General features: G+C 41.7%; 1 protein-coding gene across 3 annotated transcripts in view; it reads right to left on the minus strand.

Annotated features, from left to right (window-relative positions):
- FLI1 (Fli-1 proto-oncogene, ETS transcription factor) overlaps positions 1-19,738 on the minus strand; it is a 1,144,904-nt gene that overhangs the window by 35,761 nt on the left and 1,089,405 nt on the right. For all 3 annotated transcript variants that reach the window (XM_086956984.1, XM_086956982.1, XM_086956983.1), the window contains one exon: positions 15,963-16,028. In XM_086956984.1, the coding sequence (XP_086813110.1) occupies positions 15,963-16,028 (66 nt within the window). The remainder of the gene's footprint in view (positions 1-15,962; positions 16,029-19,738) is intronic.

The following is a 19,738-nucleotide window of genomic DNA, read 5'->3' on the forward strand; positions in this document are numbered from 1 at the left end:
AGTCACTGCAAGGCACGGACAATCTCAGTAGAAAAACGGAAGAAGAGAAAGGAAACGCAAATCCACCATTTGACATTATCTTACAGTCTTTGACTAGCCATAGGAAGGAAGCGCATGATCATTTCTTACAATTGACAGAGGACAACTCCAAGTTGCACATCTCTCTACAGGACATTAATGTTAAGATGGGGGGGTTGTCACAGGAAATCTGGGATTTACAGCAATGAGTGGTTAAGATAGAGGAAGGGGCAGCAGGAATGGGTACTGTGGTTAGTAAACATGATGATCAGCTTTTATCGTTGCAGCAAAAAGTTGAGGATTTAGAAAATCGCCAAAGGAGATCTACTCTTAGGCTTTTCGGCATGCAGGAGGGGGTTGAAGGGGGGGACCCGAGGGCATTCATGGTAGGGTTACTACAGAAGGCTTTTACAGGTCTCTCAGAATGGGATTGGGACTCCCAATTACAGAGGGTCCACAGGATACCATTACTACAGAGAAACAAACAAAACAAATTTCCACACCCATTTTCAATCCATTTTAGGAACTTTTTCCAAGGCAGGCCGTTTCTCTAAAAGAAAGACCTAACCTACAAGTTACAGTAGGCGATTTGTCTTTTTTTGTCAGATCGGACCTTAGTAAGGGCCACCATGGACAGACGGTGGCAACTATGGAAACTGATCGATCCATTTAAATCTTTAGGTGGACAAGCATACTTGCAGGAACCGGCCAGACTAAAAGTTATTAAGAGAAAGCATACCTATTTTTTTTACAGATGCTAAGGAAGCCAAGGATGTACTAGCTTAATTCTCGTAATTGAGAGAGATATCATTTAGAATGGGAAAAATTATTTTTTTTCGGTTAGGCAGGGTCAAGGTGAAGCCGCAGGCTGCTTCTTAGGGTAGCTGCCACTCCAGCGACAGCAGGTTAGTTTGGGGGGGTGCCCACTCGTTTGAGGAGGGAGGGGCAGGAGGGGTGGGGGTGTTTGGGGGTGGGTTTTTCTTGTTTGGAAACAGCAACACAGGAGGATAAGAATTTAAAACAGCTCGAGAGAAGTTTGCTATGTACTTTAGTTTTACAGAATGACAGGACATATTACATTTTTTTCTTTATTAAATGTTGCGAGTAAAATGTTTGGCTTGGAATGTTGCAGGCTTAAATAGTAAAAGGAAAAGGCGTTTAGTTCGGGAAGAGCTAGCCCTGCATAAACCTAACTTTGTTTTTTTATCTGAAACACATGTTGCCTATAAAGAGAGGAAGATTCTGGGACATTTGGGATACGAGGTGATAACTTGTTCAACATTCAATGATTCAATAAGGGGGGTCGCTATCCTTAAGAATAAATGCTCTAAGATAGAAATTGGTAAAACCACTTGTGACAAGAATGGGAGGTGGGCCATTGTTCAATTATTGATTGTAAGAAGAAAATTTGCATTCTGTGTGGTTTATGGATCGAACTATGATGATGCCTTTATCTTCGACCAATTGAACATGGAACTGCTGCAGTGGGCAGGAGAACCAATTATTATGGGAGATTTTAATTGTATAATGGACTACCAGATTGACACTACGAGGGGCAATGCTTTTCAACGTATGCGAAGAACCCGGTCTGCTATCCTAGAGCTAGGGCGTTTACATAACATTAAAGACGTTTGGCGCTGTATTTTTCCTACCACACCCGGCTACACATATTACTCGGCACCCCATAGGCTCTGCTCCCGTATTGATATGGCTTGGGCATCCGACAGAGTAGTGAATACCTGCACCATTGAACTTTTTCCTAGAATTAACACTGATCATAATCCAATACTACTATCTTTTGACATTGATCAGAATCACATAGCACCTCGAACCTTTTCCTGTCCTAGGCATTTATTTACTAATACCTTATTTATCTCACAACTTAAGTCGCATATCACAGATTTTATCGAGCTTAACCTTAATTCTACGACCTGCCTTATGGTATGGGATTCTTGTAAGGCAAGCATCTGGGGGTTCATGCAGCAATTTCTTTTCCACCAAAATTCTGAGCGCCGTAAAAAAGATAAAGTTTTGATTAATGATATACTGTCAACTGAATTGCTATTGGCGGAGGCTCTCCGCCTTCATGCTGCCAACACAATGGAACTGGAATTACGTTTAGGGCAGATGAAGTCGGCTTTAAAAACTATCTTCTGGGAAAAAAGCAGCATAAAATTACACAAATTCCAGGTGACACAATATGAGAGCGAAGACAAAGTCGGAAGTTACTAACCTACAAAATAGCTGACGAAAGAGCGAATACTCTGATTAAAAACTTGAGGAGTCCTAATAACGTTATACTTGATCAACCAGCGCAAATACTAGAGCATTTTGCAAATATCTATAAAAAATTATATACTCCTGAAGCTCATCCGACAGTTGCATCTATTCAGAATTACCTAGATTATTTTCTTGAAAAACCCGACTCCCTGGAGTTAGAACAACTTTCCTATCTCATCAGCCAACTTGAGATCAGACAGGCGATTTCTTACTTGCCGTCTGGGAAAGCGCCCGGCGAAGATACAATCCCTATAGATATATATAAGCTATGTGCTGAGGAGCTCATACCCCTTTTTCATCAAGTTATTAGTCATATTGGGGATAGTGGGAAAGCCCCAGACTCCTGGAATAGGGTAAAATTGTTTTTTTATAAAAAAAAGGGGAAACCACCAAATGATTGCGGCTCGTACCGCCCTATTTTGTTGGTCAACACGGATGCCAAAGTATTTGCAAAGGTGTTGGCCACTCGTCTAGCACCTTATATACCCAAAATAGTCAGCCCATACCAACATGGTTTTGTAATGGGTAGGGACACTACAGCACATATCAACATGGCCGTTACAGCCTTCGACAATGCGGAAAAGGAATCTGCCCCACTCGGTATGATTATGCTAGATGCAGAGAAGGCTTTTGACCTAGTTGGGTGGGTTTACCTGTGGCTAGTGATGGCTGGTTTTGGCTTTAATGGTACATTTTTGAATTGGACGCAATCATTATATGACAACCCTATTGCTAAAATTAATTATGCAGGTTTATCATCAGCTTCCTTTTCCATTACCCGAGGAACCCATCAGGGGTGTCCCCTGTCACCTCTTTTATTTGCCTTATCAATAGAACCATTCCTCCATGCATTACAGTTACAACTTGGTATTATCCCCTTTAAGTTCGGTCCGCATACTCTAAAACTTACAGAGTATGCTGATGATATAGCTATTTATTGTACTGACATTGTAAAAGCAATGCAGGGCATTACGGCTGAAGCTAGCAGGTTCGGGTAAGTTTCTGGATACAAATTGAATATAAATAAAACTCAAACAATTGCTAATCATAAACCGGAGAGGGCCACTATTGGACAATGCCAGATGGCAACGTATTTAGGGGTTCAGCTATCTGCTAAAACTAAAGACATAATTAAAATAAACTATGATTGCTTGGTCAAAACTACTATAACTCTTTTAAAAACATGGCATAAACTTCCTCTAAATATCATTGGCAGAACCATACTGATCTGAATGATAATATTACCTAAATTTCTTTATTTATTTCGTTTTATTCCTTTGGCACTGTGTAATTATTTTTTTAGAAATTTGGACGGAATCTTCAGTAGCTTTATCTGAGGTTATCGCAAAGCCCGTAGATCTATGTCTCTTTTAAAAAGGGCTCTAGACAAAGGAGGGCTAAACTTCCCGGACTTCAAGCTGTATTTTTGGGCTACGTTGTAGGACGCCTTCGACACTTAATTAACTCGGATGGTGTAGATAATATACCTTATTTTTTCACGTTTATGCTTAACACAGATGCTAATTTGTTTTTGTGGAGGATCAATGACCCTAACTATTTCAAAAGGGTTTGATTTAAGCCCGCCAGAGACCTGGTTAAAATCTGGTGTAATGTACAGGTTTTCTGCAATGTGACCTTTTTTCATTCTAAATTGATTTTATGGAGAAATCCCGGATTGCTGGGAATATTTAGCGACGGAGCTACTAATATCTGGCAGGCGCATGGAGTAAAAACACTCGGGGATTTGTATGGTGCACAAGGGCTCTTGAGCTTTGAAACTCTTAAAATACTTTATAATGTATCAGATTCCTTGAGGTTCAAGTACATGCAAATATATGACTTTCTGATTCGAAAAAATGAAACTTCAGAATGTCTCTGATTCTCATATATGGGATAGCCTTTACTCTCAGAAAAATAAGTCACTGATTAGTTGCTGCTATAAATGTCTTAACACATATAGAGACACTGATTGTAGTACTCTGGTGGAGAAATGGAACAGGATGCTGGGGAGTAATATTACTCCGGCGGTGATTAATACATCTTTAAGCAATATTAATAATGCTGTTCTCTCGTCAAGCCTAAGATTGCAGCAATTCAAAACAACTTGTATGCTCTAACACACCCCAGAAAGAATATCTAAATGGGCTTCAAACAGCATATACAGTGACCGATCTAAATGCCCCAAATGTGCCCTAGCTGCAGCAGACACTTGCTTTATACCTGCCCTAGGATAACAGAATTCTGGATGTCTTTTGAGAATATAATGAAACAGAAGATACGGTGTACATTGTCTTTAGGCCCAGCGTTAGTCCTGCTAGATGTTAATATTCCGAACACTCCACATAGAGCCTTAATTACTATTATGCTATCATGCGCCAAACTTATAATTGCTCGTGCCTGGATCTCTCCTAACCCTCCACACATCATGGAATGGTGGTCACTGCTTAATGAGATTCACGGTATGGAACTTGCTCTGGCCAGGCTGAGGGGCAATAAGTCTTTAGCTAAATTCGATAAGATCTGGGGGTCATTTATTAGCTGAAATGTACTTATTATTTTTTTTGTCTATTTAGCAGATAAATTCTGTTTTTATGTCGTATGCCTGCACCGATACTCGTATCTAACTCGATTGGACTGTATCAGAATGTATTAATGATTTAATGTCAATTCTGTTTATGTTTAGATATCTTTACTGTTTCTTCACTCAATCTATTTATTCTCGTTTATACACTGATGCTTCCTGTGATGCTTATAAAAATTATCCCCCCAAAAAAAAGAGAGCTGTGTATTGGATGGCCCCCATATTGCATTAACTCCAGAATAACGCTTTGCAGCTGAATAAACAAAGATACATAACTAATGTTAATCCTCACATATATCTCCTTCAATTCACCAATGAATCAACGGTCACATGTGTGAAAATCAAAAAAGTATTTCTTACTGATAAGTTACTGGGGTGTGCCCAAAATTTCTTGTTTCTTGATTTTTTGTCTTCTAGCAGTTATATATGCTTAGAAGATTTTTTGAGACATCACTGTGTCTTGACCACTTTTTTTCGCTAATTAAGGGTCTGCAAAGATAATGGTAGGACTCATTAGTATTACTATATCTCTGCTTATTAGGCACACCAAACTCAAAAGCCTGTCTCCTTCTTTTAAGCCTAAGTTGTCATGATAGACTATATTTATTCATTTGGAGGGTCCGATGTAATGTTTTTCTACTATCTCTTATTAGTAAACGTATTTATTATTCTATACTTTTATGGTCCTGCACATGACCATATTTTTGATATAATACCAGTTCTTAACATACTGGTACTAGTACATTATTATCACTATGTATCAATCTTTATCCTTAGTGTCCCCTGATCACTAACTTGTTTTTATATAAAAAATGCCCAGAGTGTACTCACTAAGTGGTATAGCTTTTTATGACAACAAAACTACTCTCATCATCAAACATTATCTTGTATTTAACCTTCTTTTTTGCCTCGTTTGTGCACAGTCTTAAGCATAGCCTCTGTTTTGTTCATACAGCCGCTTCACTAATGCAGAGATTAACCTGTATATATGTGATGCATTTTCTTTACTCATTGCCTTTTAAAACACTCGACTGGTTTACCAAAGTTTGAAAAAATGTGGCCGGGTCAGTTCTCCGCGCACACTGGTATCTCCAAATACTCCCAGGATAATTACGGCACACCTGCTATACAGCTTTCAGGCCATCATTTTTTGGATCCTATTTGTTAACTAACAAACTAACGGCAGGAACAGATGGAATATAGCGGAGGGACACAGTATACGTGCCTACCTTTAGACATATTAACGGCCTCACTGCCTCCAAAATGCACAGCTTCCGGGTCGGGATATGGAACACTCCCCGATCCCGGTCTGTTTATAAGGAAATGTCTCCAGGGTCATAGGTTAAACATCTATTATTTAAAACTACGCCTATTTCTTCTGCCACAATGTTTAAAATTACTATTTCTCCTATACATTTTATATCCTTTACCTGACTTTTATTAACCTAATGTTAGGCAATAATCATTTTGTTTATATAGCCGATATTCATTAAGGTAATATGATCTATGGTTTCCTCAATCTTTAAACGCGACAGCTTGACCCTTTGTAATATTGTCCGTTTTCAATATGTTTGAATAATAACATCTACAGGGTCATATATTTTATTTCTTCTGTATATCAATGCGATATTACTTTCCTCTGCAGTTTTGGTTATTAGCATATTCTTTTTAACCATGTTTTCGATGTTCTTTTAAGGTGTTTTTTATTAAACATATAAGCATTATAACCCCTCCACACATGTGGTGTTTGATGTCCACCGTCTTAAATTGGGATGATATTTGTCATCTACTCTAGAGTCTGCCAGGTTTGTTTACATTATCACGACATCAAACACACAAAGCTTGATGTCGGCCATCTTGGAATGGGACAATTTTGGAATGAGACGATTAGCCTCATCAACTATTAACTAGAGGACTAGTAGAGTGTAGAATCAAATTGATCATTTTTATTGATAATATAAATTGATGCCTAAAATATGTTTATTGAGGAACAGCTAAAACTATACCAGGGTAGTAGCACCTCATCCAAAAAATGACTTACATACAATTTTTATTTATAAATAAAAAAATCTTAAGATTTGGCAATGAGTGGAGAAGCAATGCACAATAACACTGATAGTGGCTTGGTTGACACTCGAATTGTAGTAACTGTAGTGGCATCAACCAGGGAAATAAATATGCTGTTTGGATAGATCTAACAATGCGGCAGTTTTCATTTTAGTATCTGGAATGTATAAAATTTCAATTAAAAGATTCGCTGATGAGGCTAATCATCTCATTCCAAAATTGTCCCATTCCAAGATGGCCGACATCAAGCTTTGTGTGTTTGATGTCGTGATAATGTAAACAAACCTGGCAGACTCTAGTGTAGATGACAAATATCATCCCAATTTAAGACGGTGTACATCAAACACCACATGTGTGGAGGGGTTATAATGTTTATATCTTTAATAAAAACCACCATAAAAGAATATCGAAAGCATGGTAATAAAGAATATGCTAATAACCAAAACTGCTGAGAAAAGTAATATCGCATTGATATACAGAAGAAATAAAATATATGACCCTGTAGACATTATTATTCAAACATTTTGAAAACGGACAATATTACAAACGGTCAAGCTGTCACGTTTAAATATGGAGGAAACCATAGATCATATGACATTAATGAATATCGGCTATATAAACGAAATGATTATTGCCTAACATTAGGTTAATAAAAGTCAGGTAAAGGATATAAAATGTGTAGGAGAAATTGTAATTTTAAACATTGTGGCAGAAGAAATAAGCATAGTTTAAAATAATCGATGTTTAACCCATGACCCCGGAGACATTTCCTTATAAACAGACCGGGATCGGGGAGTGTTCCATATCCCGACCCGGAAGCTGTGCTTTTTGGAGGCAGGGAGGCCGTTAATCTGTCTAAAGGTAGGCACGTATACTGTGTCCCCCCCACTATATTCCATCTGTTCCTGCCGTTAGTTTGTTAGTTAACAAATAGGATCTGAAAAATGATTGCCTGAAAGCCGAATAGAAGAGGTGCCGTAATTATATTGGGAGTATTTGGAGATACCAGTGCGCACAGGGAACTGTCCCGGCCACATTTTTTTGAAACTTTGGTAAACAAGTCGAATGTTTTAAAAGGCAATGTCGCGAGTAAAGAAAATGAGCCACATATATAGAGGTTAATCTCTGCATTAGTGAAGCGGCTGTACGAACAAAACAGAAGCTATGCTTAAGACTGTGCACAAACGAGGCGAGAAAGTTAAATACAAGATAATGTTTGATGATGAGAGTAGTTTTGTTGTCATAAAAATCTATACCACTTAGTGAGTACCCTCTGGGCATTTTTTATATAAAAACAAGTTAGTTATCAGGGGAAACTAAGGATAAAGATTGATACATAGTGATAATAATGTATTTTTACCGGTATGTTAAGAACTCGTAGTATGTCACAAATGTGGTCTTGTGCAGTGCCATAAAAGTATAGAATAATAAACACGTTTACTAATAAGAGATAGGAGAAAATCATTACATCGGACCCTCCCAATGAATAAATATAGTCTATCATGACAACTAAGGCTTAAAAGAAGGAGACAGGCTTTGAGTTTGGTGTGCCTAATGAGCAGACAGAGAGTAATACTAATGAGTCCTACCATTATCTTTCCAGACCCTTAATTAGCGGGAAAAAAGTGGTCAAGACACAGTGATGTCTCAAGATAATCTTCTACGCATATATAACTGCTAGAAGAAAAAAAACTCAAGAAACAAGAAATTTTGGACACGCCCCAGTAAGTTATCAGTAAGAAATACTTTTTTGATTTTCACACACGTGACCGTTGAGTCATTGGTGAATTGAAGGAGATTTATGTGAGGATTAACATTAGTTATGTATCTTTGTTTATTGAGCTGCAAAGCGTTATTCTGGAGTTAATGCAATATGGTGGCCATCCAATACACAGCTCTCAATGTGCATCGATTTTTAACCTAAAAGTTATGTGATATTATATGTGGAACATGAGATGTATCCATGAAACAATATGATTATATCTGTATATATCTGTATATGTTGATACAAGTGGTTGGTTTTATGTTTCTGATAGGGTGTTTTATCCAACAACACTGGAAACCGGCAACAGTGCGAATTATAAAGCCGAATTGTTGCTTTTTAAAGTGTAAAATTTAATACTAGTCTCTATGCAAAGACTAGAGGTATGTAATTTTATGTTTTTAAGTTCATATTAAGGAAGTATGTCAAATGGAGTTCTTTGAAATGAGCAGAAATGTTATGGACCTATGTGAACAGTGATTGTTTAAAACATGTTTGGCGAATAAAATTATTATTTGTGATGGAATTTTGTGCTGGAGGTATCGCAAAAAATGTTTATTTGATGTAGGGGAATATTAGTAAAGTGTATTATCTTTTGAAGATATAGCTAAATGGCAATCTAGGCATGTAATTGGAATACATTTGGAATGGAAAAATTGTATATATATGTATGTCAGTATTTTGTAGAGCTTGTAAATAATTCAAATATTTTCTTTATCGAAAACCGTCCTGAAGATGGTGTCACATCGATTAAATCACCGAAACTCTGCGTCGACTGTTTAGTTTTCTGTATAGGAATTGTACGTTGTTTTTAATCTGTGGAGGCTAATCCTTCTTTTTTATAATAAATGTTTGTATTTTAACGTAATTTTTGTTTTCTTTTTAATTTGTTTAATTATTGTTGGCTCTACTGACGTACTTTGGTTTGATTTCAATTTGCAATTTTTTGACTTTATAGGCTGTGTGCATGTTTTCTAATTAGAATAATGTTAAGAGCGACATTGTGGGGCATATTATCAAGGGATTTATCTCCGCTTTTTTGGCTTTATAAGCCAAGAAAGCGGAGATAAAATGATCTCCCTATCAGCAACAGGGCGCTAACACGCAAATTCGCATGTTAGCACCCTTTTTCTCTACGCTTCCCCTTGCATCTCTAATGAGATGCAAAGGGGGCGTTCCAGAGAAAAATAATAGGAGAAATGTTGTTAAGCGACATTTCTCCTATTATCAAGGATTTCGCTAACCCTGTTAGTGATAAAAAAGCAGCGCTAACCGCGGTTAGCACTGCTTTTTTTACACCTGGTATTTTCCTGACTTAGCCATGATATCCTATGGAAGGTGGATATCATGGCTAAGTTTGTGAGCCCCTATCATCAAGCTAACGCCAAACTTCGAGAGATTATTGTTGGTTTTCCAGTGATAATCTCTCAATTGGCAGTTAGCGTGAGGATTTTTATCACTACTGAGATAAACCTTGCTAATAGCAAGTTATCTCTGCGATAATTTCCGGCGATGCTTAGCGTTAAAAAATTTGTTGCTAAGCATCGTTAGCGGTAAATATCGCTAAACGTTGGTAATATGCCCCTGTGTGTCTAGTGGAGGAACTTTTTCTATTTTTAAATATCTCACCCTGTCCCAAGTGGATTTCAAGGGTATCTCCTTTTGTTTTTGTTATTGGAACTTAAGGAAGCAACATGGCGTGAATTACTGGAGCCAGGTACTTTAGGTAGTAGCTCCAAGTTCTTGGACATTATTAATCAACCGCTATTTGAGAAGGTTGGGGCTGAAGAACTAGGCACCAATATAACAGAAGATGAATGGGTGTCTCACTTCAAAACTATTTTTAAAAGTGCTACAGATCTCCAACAAGCACAACCAAGAGTCCTTACTAATACCCTTGTAACATTCATACAGAAAGAGGTGGTGAAAGGTATCTTAGGGCTGTCATGTAACAAGGCCCCTGGCTCAGATGGCATTCCGCCTGATCTTTTTAAATCTAACCCTTTATTTTGGGCCCCAGTTCTGGTCGCTGAGTTAAACGCTGCGGTTATGGCCAGATGTCTGGAATCTTGGGGTACCTCAACCATTGTACCAGTTTTCAAGAAGGGACGATCATAATAGTACTTTGTGCTATAGACCGATCTCTCTCATTGATTCCGTGGTAAAGGTTGAGGGTGGGGTTTTATTGAGTAGACTAGCCTCCTGGGCAGAAGAGAACAAGATTATCGCATACATACAATATGGGATTCGCCCAAGGCATTCTACCCTAGCCCAATGCCTCAACTTATGCATGATCCTGGGGAAGTACACGGATGCCCGCCAAGGTGCGATCTACATGGCCTTCATGGATCTTTCCTCTGTCTTTGACTGTGTCAACCGGGGTAAACTGTGGAAATCCATGAGGGCAATGGGGGTGGAGGCTGGCCTGGTAGACTTCCTGGGGGACCTGCACAGGGACACCAAGGCCAATATCAGATTTGCCCAGGATCTTGGGGTTTGCAAGGATTTTAAAATTGAAAGGGGAGTATGGCAGGGATGTATCCTGGCCCCATTTCATTTTAATCTATACATTAATGACCTGGAAAAGGCTTTGGTAGAAACAGGGGTGGACTTTCCATATGTTGGGCGGCGAGTACTGCCCGCCCTGCTATACGTGGACGATGCGATCCTCCAGACGCTACTTGACACCTTTAGGAGCTTCATGGTCGATCGTGACTTAGCCATTATTAACTCTAAATCCTACATTATGCAGGTCGGGATACGACCCAAGAAGCAGTACCCCTTCAAAGTTGCTGACGAGAAAGTGCCTTTGACCCCGACAGTCTCATCTCTGTGTGTTTTACTAGATGATCACTTGAACTGGGGGGCCCTTATCCAGAGGAAAAAGGGGGAGGTCATAAGGGCAAATGCAGCTATTTTCAACTTTGCCGCAAAAATGGGTAAGCGCCCAATTGCGGCCTTGTTGAAATTATACCCGGCTAAAAGTGTTGCTATTGCCAGTTACGGGAGCGAACTATGGAGCTATGCTGCAATTGACGCTCTCCAGGTGGTGGAGAATAATTTTTTTAAACAACTTCTTGGGGTGCCTAGAGGTTCCTCAAATTTGGTGGTTCACGAGGAAACAGGGTTAACATTTATTTGTGATATCTTGACCTTGTGCCCTCTGTTGTTCTGGCTGAAAATTTGGCTAAACAAAGACGTAGTTCTTAATCACCAGATCCTGAGAGAAGTTGTGAGTCTTGAATATATGTTACGCATTCCATGGTTAAAGTATCTGAAGGGATGTTTTGAAGAGCTGGGGCGTCCTGACCTTTTTTTAAAGCCTGATCTTGTTACCGTTGGTAATGTGGAATTTGTAAAGAAGTCTTTTACTTCTATTAAAAGGCTCGATAGAGATGGGATAGAACTGTCTAAACCGAGCGTCTGTAAATTTGTGATACTAAAAACTATGCCATCTATTGAATCATATCTTCTGTGGCCTTTGTAGACCCATGAGCGGGTTTTATTAACCAGGTTTCGCTTGGATTACTTTCACTTTTTACTTGCTGTTCCAAAAGGGCGTTGCAGAGGCCAAGTGCTAGCATCCTGTGGCTGCGACGGAGTGTCTGCACAGGACCTGCTGCACTTCATGTTTTTCTGTAGATTTTATGAAGTACCTCGCTTTTTTTTTTTAACTGCCCTTTTAAAAAAGCTGAATTTTTACACAGGTCCGCCCAGCTCTCTTTTATCTACAAATGTTGAAACCAGAATGCATTCGTAGCAGGCTATTTGAAATCCTCACTGAGATCTAGAAATGATATGGAAAACTAATAAACTCCCAACATCAGTAGGCAGCCAATCAACCACCACCTATGTATTTGCACACCCGATTACTGGCCGTCTGCTATTTCCCCCTATTTTATTGCTGACCCTGATATATATATATATTTTCTCTATTTTATTGGAGTCTTTATTATACTTTATTGTCATGAAATACATGTTTTTATATTTTCATTGGTGTTGTGCAACTTATGTTTTTTTCTTAAAACCGATTAAAGTTTTTTTAAATTGAGTGTGGGGTACTTAGTTGAGGAGGCAAGTCATGTTTGCACTATTTGCATACTCTGATCTTATCTTTTGTGATTAGCTGGACATTACGAGAGTAATACTGTTGAAATTGAATGCTTCTGTCTGTTAATTATATAACGCAGAGTGCTAACCATATCAGAACATTACAGAGGATTGAATAATGTCAGACCAGAAGCTAGAATACTGAAATTGAAGTCATTTAACCCCTTCGGTGCTCATGACGGAATGGTTCCATCATGAGGACAGGGGCATGAAATCCCTCTGCTGCAGACAGCAGAGGGATTTCACTTTTTTTTATTGGCCTCAGGAGGTTGGGGAAGAGCTTTCCCAATCTCCCAAGGCCAATTCACATTTTCATTGGAATGTCGATGGCACGCATGGTGTAGTGTCATCATTGCAATGAAAATGAAACTGAAACTTAGTTTGTTTCATTGTTTTGGTGCTCGTGGGGCTATCTCAGCCCCCCGAGCACCAAAACAGATGGGAGAGGTATTGTCTCCTTAAAACGTTTTGGGCCCTTGTTTTTCGCGGGTACTTGACCCACCCATACGAGTGAGGTATCATTTTTATTGGGAGACCAGGGGGAAAGCTGGGCTATAGGAAATTTGTGGATCTACTTGGATTCCAGAACTTTCCCACGCAGAAATTTGAGAAAAAAGTGATTTTGTCAGCTAAATTTGAGGTTTGCAGGGCATTCTGGGTAGGAAAACGTTGGAGGATCCACGCATGCCATATCTCACTAGACTCCCCCGGGTGTCTAGATTTCAGAAATGTGTGGGTTGGTAGGTTTCTCTAGATGTATGCCAACTCGGGACCAAAAACTCAGATGCCCCCTATGTATCCGAAAATGAACTGATTTTGCAAGGGGGGTTACATGAGTTTTTGGTCCCGGGCTTGGCGGCCATTTAGGGAAAGCTACCAAACTCATACATTTCTGAAAACTAGTGACCCAGGGGAGTCCAGGAGGGTATGGCTTACGTGGACCCCCAATGTTTCTCTGCCCAGAATTCCCTGCAAACCTCAAATTTTTATGAAAAAAATCACTTTTTTTCTCAAATTTCTGTGTAGGTAAGTTCTGGAATCTATGTGGATCCACAAATTTCCTACAACCCAGCATTCCCCAGGTCTTCCAATGAAAATGGTACCTCACTTGTGTGGGTGGGTCCAGTATCCGTGACAGGCAAGGGCCCAAAACGTATTGAGGAAACATCAAAATGAACTATCACAAAACAACCTGGTTTTGCAAGGGTGGTCACCTGGGTTTTTGGCCCCGGGCTCAGTGGCCATCTCGGAAAACTACCAAACCCATACATTTCTGAAAACTAGACACCCGGGGAAGTCCAGCAAGGTATGGCTTGCATGTATCCCCCAACGTTTTCCTACCCAAAATGTCCTGCGCACCTCAAATGTAGCTTTAAAAAATCGCTTTTTTCTCCAATTTTTGTGTGGGAAAGTTCTGGAATCTATATGGATCCACAAATTTCCTAGTACCCAGCGTTCCTCTAAGTCTACCGATAAAAATGATACCTCACTCGCGTGGGTGGGTCAATTACTTGCGACAGGCAAGGGCCCAAAACATATTGAGGAGACATCAAAATGATCTATCACAAAACAACCTGGTTTTGCAAGGGGTGTCATCTGAGTTTTGGCCCATGCTCGTGCCTTTCTTGGGAAACCTACCAAACCCACACATTTCTGAAAACTAAACACCCAGGGAGTCCAGCAAAATATGGCTTGTGTGGATCCCCCAACGTTTTACTACCCAGAATGCCCTGCAAACCTAAAATTTTGCTGTAAAAAACACATTTTCCACATATTTTTGGGTGGAATCACAGTGCTGTCACAAATGTCTTACCCCACAGCGTTCCCCTCAGTCTCGCGAGTAAAATGATACCTCACTTGTGTGGGTGGGGCAACAGCCTGTGACTGGGAAGAGCCCAAAACATAGGGACTAATGGTATAGAACCAAGAATTCTAAGCAATGCAATTTTTAAAAAATATGTTTTTAGCTAATTCTGCATTTGACACCCACACAAGTGAGGTATCATTTTACTCAGGACACTAAGGCGAACGCTGTGAGGTAGGACATTTGTGCCGCCACGGTGATTCCACACAAAAATATGTGGAAAATGTGTTTTTTTCAGCAAGATTTCAGGTTTGCCGGGGATTCTGAGTAGGGAAACGTTGGGGGATCCACGCAAGCCATACCTCAGTCTAGCCCCAGGCCAAAACCCCAGGTGCCCCCCCAAACCAGGTGGTTTTGTTATAGGTAATTTGGGCCATTTCCTATTGCAGCCACTATGCCTACCCACCCAAGTGAGGTACCATTTTTATCGGGAGACCTGGGGGAATTCTGGGTGGTAGGAAATTTGTGTCTGCCCAGTGATCCTACAACTTTCTCACACAAAAATATTAGAAAAGATAGATTTTTTCAACAAAATATGAGGTTTGCAGGGGATTCTGGATAGCGAAATGTTGGGAGACCAACGCAAGCCATAACTTTCTGGACTTCCCCAGGTGTCTAGTTTTCAGAAATGCGTGGGTTTGGTAGGTTTCCCTAGGTGACCGCCGAGTCAGGGTCCAAAAACTCATGGGACCCCCCTTGCAAAACCAGGTTGCATAGTAATAGATAATGTTGAAGTCACCTCAATAGGATTTGGTTCCTTGACCCACCTACGCAAGTGAGGTTCCATCCAAGACCTAGGGGAATGCTGTGTAGAAGGAAATTTGTGGATCCACGCAGATTCCATAAATTTCCCACACAGAAATTTGAGAAAAAAAGGAAATTTTTCAGCTAAATGTGAGGTTTGCAGGGAATTCTGGGTAGGTAAATGTTGGGGGTTCCATACAAGCCATACCTTGCTCGACTCCCCAGGGTGTCTACTTTTTAGAAATGGGTGGGTTTGGTAGGTTTCCATAGATGGCTGCCGAGCCCGAGGCAAATAATTCATGGGACCCCCCTTGCAAAACCAGGTTGTTTTGTGATAGGTATTTTTGAAGTCGCCTCAATAGGTTTTGGGCCCTTGCCTCTAGCGGGTACCAATTTTCTCAGAAGACTTTGGAGAATGCAGGCTGAGTGGAATTTTGTGAATCCACACACATTTCTGGACTTTCCACCACAGAAATGTGAGAAAAATGTGTTTTTTGAAGATAGGAATGCATCTTTTTGTGCAATTGCTGACTTACCTTTAGGGACTGCAGAGGTCATGTTATTACTCCATCCTGATCTTCTTCCTGTGTCATATGAAGGATCTGTCAATAATGAAGAGCAGAAACGTGAGCTTGGGTTTTCCAATATTTAAAAAAAATAATGTAACTAATTTAGATAATTGTTACTTCAAATAGTTGCTGTAGGAAAGTGGGTTTCTGTAGCACTAAGTTCCCACTTTTTGGCTGACGCTTGATGCACTTTGACATGATGAGCCCCGGGTCCCTGCCAATCAGGTTCCCAGGGCCTGTGTTCTTTCCCAAAACTGTAGCTTTTTACCCACAATTGGACAAACTCTGGGCACAGGTATGTCCCTTGTAAAAGGTACCATGGCTACTAAGGGCACTGTGACCAGGGCTGCAGCATCTATTCTGACACCCTCAGGGACCCTGCACCTTACATTGCAGGCTGCATGTGTTGGTGCATAGAAAAGTCAGCATGGCATGCATGCCTGTGTGCCATGCCTGCAATCCACTGCCTGTGGCCTAGGTAAGTCACCCCTCTAGCAATGTGCACTAGACCACAAGTGAGGGTACAGTTGCCTAAGCACTGCACTCCTACAGTGTCTAAATCCATTCTTAGACATTGTAAGTGCAGTAAAGCAATAAAGAGTATATGGTCTGGGATTTGGTAATTACAAACTCCACAGCACCATAATAGCTTTACTTAAACCTGGGAAATTTGGTAGCAAACCTCTCAGCACTTTAAACCCATAGTGATGCCAGTGTGAGATTTAATGTAAAAAGCACTTAAAGGGCATCTTAGAGATGCCCCCTGAAAAACAACCAGCCTTGTTGTGATTCCTGAATGGCTAATATCCATTAGCCACTATCAGACAGGTGTCTGGACCCCTTGGTGGAGGAACTCTGTATTCTGGGTCCAGAAACAAAGCCCATCCTGGGCAGGGGTGTCATGCCTCCTCCCCCAAGAGGGGCTAGGTCCACGAAGGTGAAGCTTCAATGGCCTGCCAACTTTGTTAGCTGACCTTGCCTTTTGCTGCCCCCAGCAACTGGCTCTTAACCCCAAATTGGGTGGGAGAATCTGCGAGAATTCCAAGTGAGGAGGAGAGGTGTGCCCACCTTTGCCAACCTCATCCCTCAGGTGGGGAAAACAAGGTGAAGCACACATCTCGGTCCCCTCCATCTTAAAGATGAGAGGACACAGCCAAATAGATTGAGGCTCATGTCCCCCTCCCACTGGAGGGTGGCATAATAGGGGTTGTATTCACCCCAAGGAAAGGACCTATTAGTCATAACCTGCACACCCCTGCATAGCCCCTAAAGTTAGTGCTTGGGGGCACCCTGAACCTTTCCTCCCAAGATTTCTGCAACCTATGATGAAGAAGGATGGAAGAAGTTACACAGCAGAGGAAACTGTAGAGAAGAACTGACTTGGCCCCAGCCCTACCATCCCGTCTGCAGTTTCCAGAGATCCAGCGCCAAAAGTCAACTTGTCCTGCAGCTAGCGATCTTCAGAACCCCAGGGACTACTGATAGCCTTCAACACAGACCGGATCTCGTGTGAGCAACAGGTCTGTTTCAAAGAAACTCCAAAGAAAGACTGTGAGCCTGCTGTGGACGAAGAAACTCAATGCCTGGAACCACCACTGCACCTGTAGTCTACGGCCCGAGTCCAAGTGTTCGACTGGTCCCAGCGAGATCCTCCAGCGCTCCAAACCCTGACGTTGCTTGCAGCCTCTGCACGGAGACCCCCCAACTGCGAGTGGCCTAGTAAGGTGAAATACAACATCAAAAGGCACCCTTGCCTCCGACCACCATGCGCCCTGGAGAAAGGACCATAGGTGCACCTACCTCCGAGCTCTCCGACCTCCCTGCCCAGCTGTTGGTTCCTCCCAGAAGACTTCTTGGAACAAGCCTGCAGCCAAAATCCCAAAATGGCATCCTCTATCGGATTGCATTGGACTCCTGACCCCAGGTAAGCACCCTGCAACCAGCCACCCCTGCACCACTGGAGGCGTGGACTTGGTGCCAAATTAAGGCCCCCTTTGTCCTGCCCTTAACCCTAGACTTTGGCTCCTAAGTGGCCAGCCAGTGAGCAGCCTCCAGCCAAGGTGCCCCCTAGCCCTTTTGGCTAACTATGAATGGAAAGGATGAATTGAGAGGCTTGGCTGACGGTAAAAAACCGAGCGCCCTGATTTTATTAGACCTTTCAGCGGCGTTCGATACCGTCAGTCATGCGTTGCTACTGGAAAGGCTGAGTGACTTTGGCATCAAAGGCCGGGCTTTCGAGTGGTTGCAGTCCTTTCTGTCAGGAAGGACACAAAGAATACAACTCGGAGAAGAAATCTCCGCAGTGGGAGAAATAGAATGTGGGGTACCTCAGGGCTCGGCCCTATCCCCACTGCTGTTTAACTTATATCTGCAGCCTCTGATTGCCTCCCTGGCGAGTATGGGCTGCACAGTATATAACTACGCAGATGACACGCAGCTGCTGCTGAGTGTTGACAATACAAACACCGCCCAACTCCACACTCAGAATATCTTGAGACACACGGTCCAGTGGATGACAGGAAACCTCCTAAAAATCAATCCAGATAAGACTGAGGTCTTGGTTATTTCATCTACCACCTCACCATGGTGTGACCTCTACTGGCCCGCAGAGTTAGGTCCAGCCCCAAAACCCAGTTTGAACGTGAAGAGCCTGGGGATCAAACTGGATTGTGACCTCTCTATGGTCAGCCAAATCTCTTCAGTGGTGGGCAGCTGTACTAATATCATCCGACAGCTACGGAAATTAGTGCCTATCATTTCCCAATCTATGCTACGTTCCATCGTCGCAGCTACTGTGATTTCACGCATAGATTATGGAAATGCCCTCTACCTTGGCCTACCAAAAACCTTGATAAATAGGCTACAGGTGGTGATGAATGATGCCGCTCGTCTTATCTTCAGACAGCCAAGACACACTAAAGCTTCCCCCCTGCTACAAAGCCTCCACTGGCTCCCTATTAAGGAGCGAGTGGAATTTAAAAATCTGTGCATCGCCCATAAAGCCATCTATGGCATGGCACCTGCGTACATCAAAGATCGCCTGGCAATGTATAGCCCAAAGAGAGCTCCTAGGTCCTCAGACTCTCAGCTATTAGTCTGCCCTCGGTACAAACTTGCCACCAAGGGCGGTAGAGCCTTTTCGGTGCTGGTTCCTCATTTATGGAACACACTACCTGAGCCACTACGAAAGGAAGGAAACCTCCTACGTTTCAGAAAGGGGCTGAAAACGCTGTTGTTCAGGAGAGCCCTGTGAGCCACGTAGGCTAGTGGACGCCCTCTGTACTGTCAAAGTTGTTGTCTACCATCGATTCCCGAGCGCTTAGAGGCCTGTAGGTGATTGAGCGCGCTACAAATCAAAAATAACAATAACAATAACAATAACAACTATGGGCCTCTGCACTCTGCATCCGGCCACCCTAGAGCCGCTGGTGGTGCACTTCAAGTGCATTCTTGAACCTTGGGGACGGGAAACATCACTTACAATGCAACTTTTACCACGCAGTGCCTTTACGACGCAACTTTTACAACGCAAACCATTACAACGCATTGCGCTGGGGGGCGCTCTAGGATAGGGAATAGGTTTAATTTACTGTCCAACACCTTCCCTACTATCCACTGGGACTGGAGTTGGAATAGTAAATTAAACTATTCACTATCCAGCGCCCCAAAGCACTATGCGTTGTAATGGTATGCGTTGTAAAACCTGCGTTGTAAAAGCATGCGATGTAAAAGCATGCGTTGTA

Source organism: Lissotriton vulgaris, chromosome 2_1, assembly GCF_964263255.1.
Source record: "Lissotriton vulgaris chromosome 2_1, aLisVul1.2, whole genome shotgun sequence".
Taxonomy (NCBI): Eukaryota; Metazoa; Chordata; class Amphibia; order Caudata; family Salamandridae; genus Lissotriton; species Lissotriton vulgaris.